The following is a 9,574-nucleotide window of genomic DNA, read 5'->3' on the forward strand; positions in this document are numbered from 1 at the left end:
GCCATGTGTGTGATTTCTATTTTATATTTGTTAAGGTGTGTTTTGTGGTCCTAAATATGGTCCATCTTAGTGAACGTTTCATGTGAGCTTGAGAAGTATGTGTATTCTGTGGTTGGATGAGGTATTCTATAAATGTCAATTACAGCAAGTTGATTGATGATGTTGTTTGGGTCACCTATATCTTTACAGGTTTTCTGCCTGCTGAATCTGCCCATTTCTGAGAGAGTGCTGCTGAGATCTCCAACAATAACAGTGGATTCATCTATTTTTTCTTGCAATTATACTAGTCTTTGCCTCACATATATTGACACTATGATGTTATATGTGTACCTGTTAAGGAGTGTTCTGTCTTCTTGGATAATTGACCTCTTTGTTGTTATGTAATGCTTTTCTTTACCCCTGATAATTTTCCTGTTGTGAAGTTTGCTTTGCCCAAAATAATATAGTTACTCCTATTTTCTTTTCATTAGTGTTAGCATGGTACATTTTTTTCTGTTTCTTTGTTTTTAATCTATCTGTATCTTTATATTTAAAGTGAATATTTTATAGACAACATATAATTAGGTCTTTTTTTTTAATGTGCTCTGACAGTCTCCTCTTTTAATTGGTGAATTTAGACCACTTCCATTTAGTGATTTTATTTTTTTTTTAATTTTATTTATTTATTTGACAGAGAGAAAGAGAGAGAGAGAGAGAGAGAGCACAAGTAGGCAGAGCTGCAGACAGATGGAGAGGGAAAAGCAAGCTCTCCACTGACCAGGGAGACCCATGCAGGGCTCAGTCCTAGGACCCTGGGATCATGACCTGAGCCGAAAGCAGCCGCTTAACCTACTGAGCGACCCAGGTGTCCCAAGTATTTTTTACGTATAGTAGGATTAATATCTCTATCTTGTCTGTACTGTTTGCTATTCATTATACCTATCCTTCCCCCTTTTTCTGCTTTTTCTGGTTTTAAACAAGTAGTATATATAAGTGTATTTTCTCACTTTTGTTAGTCTTTCAATTATTCTGTTTAAAAATCTTTTAGTGGTTGTCCTAGTGTTTGTAATATATATTTACATCTACTCTAAGTCCACTTACATATAATGTTATACCACTTCATAGTGCACGAGTGTCCAATTCCTCCTGTCCCTTGTAGCATTGATGCCATTCATTTTACTTATCCATATACTAAAATCACCCAACACATTATTATTATTATTAGGTCAATTGAGAATAAGATAAATGAAAGTTTTATTTGATCATCATTTATTCCTTCTCTTCATTTACTTTATGTAGATCTGAGTTATTTTCCTTCTCCTCAAAGAACTTCTTTTAAAAATTATGCAGGGCAGGTCTGTTGCTGATGAATTCCCTATTCTTATTTGTCCAAGTTTTTATTTCTTTTTAACTTTTGCAGGATAATATCACTAAATATAAAATTTTGGATTGATGGTTGTTTCTTTCAACACTAAACATTTCAATCCAATCTCTTTGTTTCATGGTTTATGATAATATGTCATAATTTGTATGTTTTTTTCCCCCTAGAGGTAGGGTTTTTCTTTCCCCCTGGATTCTTTCAAAATTTTATCTTTCGTTTTCCTACAGTCTGAATATGATTTGTCCAGGTATAGACTCTTTTAGTATTTCTCTGCTTGGTGTACTCTGAACTTCCACAATGCATCACTAACTTGTTATTAATCTTGGAAAATCCTTGGCCATTATTACTTCAACCATTTTTTCTGTTATGTCTTATTCTGGTATTCCAATTACATATCTATTATAGAGTTTGAAACACAGTTCTTGGATATTCTAGATTTATATAGATTGGATATTCTAGATTAGCATTAATAAAATTCTTTTTCTCTTTGTATTTCAGTTTGGAAAGTTTCTACTGTCATATATGCAAACTCATATATTCTTGCCTTACTGTATGGAACCTACAGATAAGTCAATCAAAGGCATTGTTCATTTGTCATACTTTTGTTTTCTAACGTTTCCTTTTCATTCTTTCAGGGAATTTCACTCTCTTGGTTGTTTTTTGTATGTTTTTGTATGTTGTCTACCTTTTCTGTTTTTGTATATTGTCTACCTTTTCCATTAGAGCCCTTAACATAATAGTTGTGGTTATTTTAGATTCCACATATGAGAATTCCGAAATTTGTCATATCTGAATATGCACCTGATGCTTGGTTTCTCTTACCAGCTCACTTTTTCTTGCCTTTAGCATGCCTTGTAAGGTTTCTTTGAAAGCCAAACATGATGTATTAGGTAATTGGAACTGAAATAAACAGATCTTTAATGTGAAATCTTACATTAATCTGGTCAGGTGTTGGGGTGTGTTCAATATTTATGGTAGCTATGCATATTGGAGGCTGCAGTTTCCTTTAGTGTCCTTGTTTGTGTCTCTCCTAGTGACTTTAGGTTTGCCTAAATTTCCCTAAATAGAAACTATACCTTGCAGCCCTGTTTAGCTATGATCCTGTTCCTATACCAGAGCCATCAATACTGTAGCAAGGTGTCAGGGGAATGGATATGATTAATCATTCATCCTTTAATGGGCTTATGTCCCTGGATTATGATGTTCACTAGTGTTTAAAGGTTTTTGTTTTGTTTTGTTCCACTCTATCGATGAGAAAGGAAGCCTAGTGGGGGCTGCTGTAGTTGGGTAATTTACCTTCTCACATGGGGCATAATGCTCTGGTAGGCTTTTCCCATTGAGTAGGTTTGTGTTATGGAAAACACTCTGGGAATATTTCACAATGTTTTCAAAATAGGTTACCTTTCTCTTTTCTCTCCAACACTACATTCCCCTGCCAGAAACTTGAGCATTTTTTTTTTTTTTTGGTAGCTCTACTGTGAGAACTAGTTTGGGCTCCTGGTAATATAACCCATAAATAAATGGGGGTCCCCCATTAGATTGTGACCCCAGGAGTTTCTCACTCTCATGCTAGCCCATATGCATCCTCCAGCAATTTGTCCAAGTGCCTGTTTAAGTGTTCCTACCAGGAGAGCAGTGTTGAGCCTCCAGTGCCTTCTGTTTCAGGTAAGGGAATCTTAGGTATGATTTTCTGCACTGAAACTCTCAGAAGATTTGAGGTAGTGGTTTGCCACTATGGTTCCAAGAAATGTCATTGATTTTTAGTCTGTTCAGCATTTTGCTTCTTTCACAGACTGAAGTGATGACTCCCAGGCTTTTTAAATGTTAGATCTGGAACCAGAAGTTGCCCTTCAGAGAATGACTATTTTCCTGTCCCTCTTCCCACATTTCTAAATGAGTTTGGTAGGGTCAAGAAAACACCTAAAATGGGAAGTCTAAGGAAAGAATAGACATTAACTCCTCTAGGAAAAGAGATCTGACAGGGTGAAGGATTAAGGAAGCACTAAGGTTTCTACTTGAAACTCATAGTCTATTTGGGTATGGTGGTGGGTCTTGGGTAAAAGCCCAAACATAATGATTCTACAGTTCTAAATTGGGTTATATGGAGAGTATGAGGTCTGTGTAAGAAAACAAATTTTCCTCGGTCTTGATCATGAGTCACATTCCCATGTCAAGCATCACTCAATCAAGCCTGCCTTCACATTGGGCTGATCAGGAGAACAGTGCTGAGCCTCTGAGAAGAGACTGGGGTCTCAGCTATATCCTAGGATACAGGGTCTACCTAAGGGAGCACAGATGTGACTCTCAGGCTTCAGTTTCTATGTCCACATTGAACAAAGAAATTCTGACTGAGAAAATCAAGTGTGGACCTCCCAGACAAAATCCTCCTTTGGTTTTCAAAGGAAATGTGGACAATATTTTATCACCTTAAAAATTGAGAAAAGCAAGGAACACAAAGTTCTATAAATTAAAATAAAGTCCTGATGTTCTTGGATAAAGAATGTCTCCATTTCTGAGAGAAGAGTGAGAGATGAGCCCCCACCCCTCATTCTTTTCTTTTTGTTCTAGTGTGAGGGAAGAGCCAAGAGGAGGAGGAAAGGTGGGACTATGAAAGGTAAGGTTCTGCCTATTCCACTTGAGCTCTCCAAGGCTGGCCCTTCCTGTCCTTTCCATGACAGCCCAGTCCATGATCTCTGAGGATGCCAGCTGCTAGACACATTCCCTCTCAGAAAACAGAGGCCTCAGAGGAGAGGCTCATGAAAATGCTGTCAGAGGGCAAAACCCTTCTCAGATTCCCTGCTCTGACCATTACTGAGCATGAAGCAGTGATGGATCTGGGCAATGGGTGCTATCCAATACGTGGCCATGTGAGACATTAAGAGTCAGAACTTCTGAAGTTCTGAGACTTTGTGAAAGACCTGTGACATCATGCATACTCAACTTCCTCTTTGAGGTAACCGTTGACCTGTTTCACATAGGGTGTTTTTCAGTAACACATGGGATAGATAATACGTACAAAAGCCCATTGTGAATGATCAAATAATGCAAGTCTTATTATTATCATTGATCATGTGACCTTGTGTCCTAATTCTTGGAGCTCTCCAAGTCCAATCTACCAAGGATATCTTTAAAGGACACTCTATTCAGTCTCTTATAAGATCTCTCGCTTCTATCTTCATCATTTTCCTGGTTTCCCAGGGTGGAGAACTTGCCAGGAAGAAGTAGAGGAGGCAAGAAAGGTGCTTTCTCTTGTGTAAAAGTGAGTAAACATTACCTTCTTTCCTGTACCCCTCTTTGAAGCAGAGTCTATGTATTTCTAGGGCCTCAGGGAAGCCTGGATTGACATGGGATGGAAAATTCTCAGAGTTAGAATTTGAAAGTCTTGGGGATATTGGTGAGTGGGGGCTACCTTTGCCAGACCTGCCAGTGTCACGTATGTTTCCTCTGGTCCTGGCTGCAGCTTTGTACCTCCTGTCTCCCACAGCCCCCTAGGCCGGTGTCATGATATCATCCACTTTCATCAACTATTATGTCCAGACCCCTTCTGTGGGGTGTGTAACAACACAACTGCTGAGGTGAATTGGCTGCTGTTCCAGAGGCCCTGGAAGATGCTACGTCCTCTGTGATCCCTTAGGTTTCTACAGCTTCAGTGACTGACTCATCATTCACTTCATCTCCTGACTTCTCTGCAGTTGTTCCAGGAGACCTATTACCAGGCTCTTTGCCTGAGCCTTCCCCCCAATCCCCTCCATCTTCTCACCTATCCCAATGACCCCTTTAGCTGACTTTTTCTTATCCTCACCACTAGGTATTCCCTCCCACTAGAGCCAAAAGCCTAGGATTTTTAATTCCCAGAGAACCATTCCATACCTCTACCCCGTGCCTTTCCTCCTTTCCTACCATATGATGCTCAGACAACCAGAGGCCACTTTTCCTGTAAATACCATCTCTGTTCTTGAACCCACCATTTCACAAGATAACAACCACTTACCACATCTGTCTCAGACAAGGAATTTCACTGATTCCTTTGCTTGTCATCATGCACCACCAACTCTGTCTGTTTCACCGTTGCCAGACTGCTCTTTAACAGTGACTCAATCTAAATCAATTTCCATCTCATTGAAACCTGTTCCTGAGAAGTCATCTCCAGATAGCCCTGGTGGGTTGTCTACTTATGTCCCAACAATCAGAGGTAGTGACTGTTCAAACCCATCAAGTTCAGAATTCTCCTATTGGCAGGCCCATGCCAAGAACATGTTCCCCCCCCAACATTATCACACTCTGATTTTCAGCAAGAGCAAGTCTACCTCCATCAACCAGAAAACTGTCTCTGGGGAGACTCTGCTACTAAGCACAAGGAGGCCAGTGGAATTTCTTTCCCTGGCCTTAACATCCAGGCCCCCTTGGAGAGACAAATGGAGAAGAGAATGGCTTTCCAGATTTTAGAGAAGAAAGTAAAAGAGGAGGGGCCATTTTCCAATCAAATGTGGTCAGAGTACCAATGGACATCTTTAGGGAATTTGTTGCATCCCCTTGATGCACAGGTCACCACAGCCTCCAAAATTGGCTGGAATATTGAAGGTAAACCAGAGCAGCTCTCTATTTATCAACAGGTCCTCTATGTCAAGGCTTTGGCAGAAAACTTGCATCAGACATATAGCCAGCTCTTCTGGGGTCTTCCTTCTTTGCACAGTGAGTCCTTAGTAGCCACTGTCCTGATTCCTAGTAGTACTTCCCCACTAGAGTCTCACTTTGTCTTATTCAATGGAATTCATAATACTTCTGCCACCAAAATGCAAGCACCTCCACCACTTCCTCATTCCCAACCATTTCCTCTCCCCATTGTACACCCCCAATCCTTGCCTCAAACCGTGTCCTCATCCCAGCCCCTACCTTTCACTAAGGTGAACACCCACGCTCATTTTCAATCCTGCCTCCCGATCATACCACCTTCTTCATCCCTGATTAGGGACTGTGGAGTGTCTTTCCATAGATCCAAGGACGAATTAGACTCTCCTATGTTGACTGAAAATCAACACCTGGGAAGGCACGTGTTGCAGAAGCAACAGGAACGTTTGTGGGCTTTAGTCCCCGTGTTCCAGAAACCTAAAGAAACCATTTGTCCTCAAGCTCCCAACCTTCCATTGGTTTGCTGTCCATCCCATGCCTATCTACCAGTCACCATCCTTCCTGGCCATTTTCCTATTACCTGTGAACCCCAGGAGACACTGGAGTTACATAGCCCAAGGAAGGTAATCCCACGCTGGTGCCTCCATGACTGTACAAATCTAGACTCCCTAGCAGTGATGGAGCCTCAGCATACGTTATCAGAACTCTCTCAGCAAAAAGGCAGACATGTTCACTTACAATTCTCTGAGTTCCAGGGCCATAGTAGCAGGGATCTAGCAAAGACTGAATTGAGTCTCCCCGGAAGTTTCCATGAGAGGGTCCAAACAATGTTCCAGCTAAGAAAAGATATGAGGAGGAATCTTGGGTATATCCTAGAGAAGAGTCCAGAAGACAGCCCACAGAGGATCTCAGAATGCCACCTAGTGAAGGGTCTGAGGGCTGCCTTGGAGACAACAAAGAACTGTGTGTATCATTCAAGGAATGACTCGGGGAATGATTTATTGAATGCCTCAAGGAAGGACACAGACCAGAATCAAATGACAAGTATTCTTAGTTTACATATGAGCAAGAAGTTTTGGCATATCACTGCGGGTAGGATTCCTATAGGTGTGTGTTATTCATGGCTCACTGATGACAATACAGTGCCTTTCTCTGGGAGTTCCCAGACTACTCCGGAAAACACAGATTCTAAAAAGACAATGGTGGGTAGGGTTTCCTGCCAGAGCATCACTCTAGAGCATTCTTTTCTTGATCCCAGTATACAACAGGTGCTAGAGGCCCACATTATTAGATTTTGCATGAGTGAGAGGTGGGGTTTACCCCTCAGGGTTCTTGAATCCATAAAATTCTATATGTTGAGAGAAGCCAAAACCTGGCCTCTTCCCCAGTTTGAATTTCCCTCCTCAGCCATGCTTATTTCTGGGGTGGATTCCAAAGCTGAGTTTTTTAAACCCCTTGAGGGAAGCTCTAAACCTTTTTTGGGAAACAGGGTGAGAACAACAAAGTCAGTCCCCACTGTGGATCATCCTCTCCCCGCTATGTCATCTGTGGGCAATGAAGGACATGGGGGCCTGAAGGCATCACACTCTGACACTGACCATAAGACTGCAGAGGGTATCCAGATAGCTGAGTGGGGAAGCCAGACTTTTCAGCCCCTTACACACAGCATCAGAGCTCAAGTGAGAACCATTGAGACTGGACAAGACAACACATGTGGCCCAGAGGAGCCCACAAGGCAAGCTGGGGCTGGGCATGAACCAACACATAAGAATGTGAGTTCCAGTAACAGAGTAGGAATGGAACAGGGCAAAGTGATGGTGGAGAAGAACTTACAACATTTTGCTATGTCCAACCTGTCCAGGGATATATTCAACACCAAGGAGCTGTGTACCCTTCAATCCCAATCTTGGGACACCTTGACAAGCAGTGAGTTGGGAAGCTCCAAAATGATAAACGTCAACATGAGTAATATAGAAACTGCCCTCACCACCGAACACCCCTCTCCCAAAATACTGGTTCCCCAAGATTCTAAACTATCAGACCTGAAAAGACAGATCCTGAGTGAGTTAAAGTTTAAACTAGAGAGTGAGGAGTATAACCAGGCTCAAGGATTTCCCACTGACATTCCCCTTCCTTCAGATAGCTTGACTTCCAAGGCTTCACTGACTCAGTCCCAGAGTGTGTGCAGCGGGGACATGGAAGCATCCCAGGTGCTGCACGTCCAACTGAAGGACAGCAGAATTAGCATGGAGGAGCACCAGGAATCCTGGGACTCAAAACTGGCCTTCTCTAAGGGCCAGCCTACGAATTTCTCACAAAGAAGAAGTGCAAAGAAAGTGAGACCTCAGGATCCCAAAGCAAGAAAATGCAGAAGTGAGGACTCAGGAGTAGGGACATCTGTAGGCAGAGAGGAAAGTCTCCATGCTGAGGACAGAAAATTAGAGAGTGCTTCCTCAACTCTGTCACAGAACGAACTGTTACCTCTTGAAAGTTACTTCAGAAAAAAGATGAGGCAATTTTCTCAGTGGATCAATTCCAAGAAAAAAATCACAGGGCATCAAGAAAGTCCCCAGCAAAAAGCCAAGTTCATGTCCACCTTACTGCAGCACCAAGACCCAGTTGAAAGTGTGGCTACTTTTGGGAGTGATCGGCCTCCTGAAGCTCACAAGCTCACTACCATTGGGAAGGTCCTAGAAGAGAAGCTGGAACATATGTATGGATCTGAGGCCTCAGAGTTAAGCCAGCAGCAGGAGGAACTACAGGCCCACGTAGGGCCTGACAAGAGACCTCCCTCCAAATATTGGGCTCTCTCTGACCCACAACAAGAAAAACGGGCAAGTATCAAGTCCTGCAGACAAGAAGCTGTCTGTGCTGACCAGAACCGTCCTATAAGTGTCAGACAGAACAGAGACAAGGTCAGACATCCCCAGAAAGCTGAGGCCTTCAAGGATCAGCTGTTACACCAGAGTCAACCCCCTTCTTCTCTGGCCTCTGGGGAGTCTATGGCTCATCCAAGCCCCACCTGTGTGCATCAAGTATGCCAGGTCCTTTGGGCCACCAGGGGTGACCCTGATGAAAGTACTGTGTTTAGCGATTTGACTCTTCTACTCAAGCAGAAAATGCTTCTCCAGCACTTCCAGGGAGAAAAATTTCTCTAAAGAAATCATTCAGTCCTTGTTGAGAAAGCTTCACAATTTTCATGACAATATATCCTCTGATGAGAACAACCTTCAGCACAACCAAGAATATTAATCCTCCGCAATAAACATTTCTTCTAATAGAGAGTGGTGTTCTCTGTGTGCTGCACTGGGACTGGGGCTGGGGCTTGTGCTTAGGGAAAGGAAGCAGTGCGTTCAACTCTTAGTAGTTAATGGTTTTGGCTTCTACAAGTACACCAGTCCTTTGTACAAAGCTGGACAGTGGCCTTCTCAGTTTTATCCTGGGGTCCTTTATTTGATCCTGTTCCGATATCCTGTATTTAAAACATTTACACTTTTTTCATGAAAAGTATAACGTGCTTACTCTGAAAACCTTCAGGCCTATACAAATAGTGAGAAAAACCCTTAAAGTCTAGAACTTGATTAA

General features: G+C 42.2%; 1 protein-coding gene across 1 annotated transcript; it reads left to right on the forward strand.

Annotated features, from left to right (window-relative positions):
- Positions 1 to 5,266: 5,266 nt before the first annotated feature.
- Positions 5,267 to 9,147, forward strand: LOC308353303 (spermatogenesis-associated protein 31D1-like; the record flags this gene model as incomplete). Its single annotated transcript, XM_080820176.1, is given in 2 exon segments — positions 5,267 to 5,620; positions 5,623 to 9,147. Coding segments are annotated over 2 exon segments (3,879 nt in total).
- Between the last annotated feature and the right edge of the window lie 427 nt (positions 9,148 to 9,574).

This window comes from Martes martes, assembly GCF_963455335.1.
Source record: "Martes martes genome assembly, chromosome: 12".
Classification (NCBI taxonomy): domain Eukaryota; kingdom Metazoa; phylum Chordata; class Mammalia; order Carnivora; family Mustelidae; genus Martes; species Martes martes.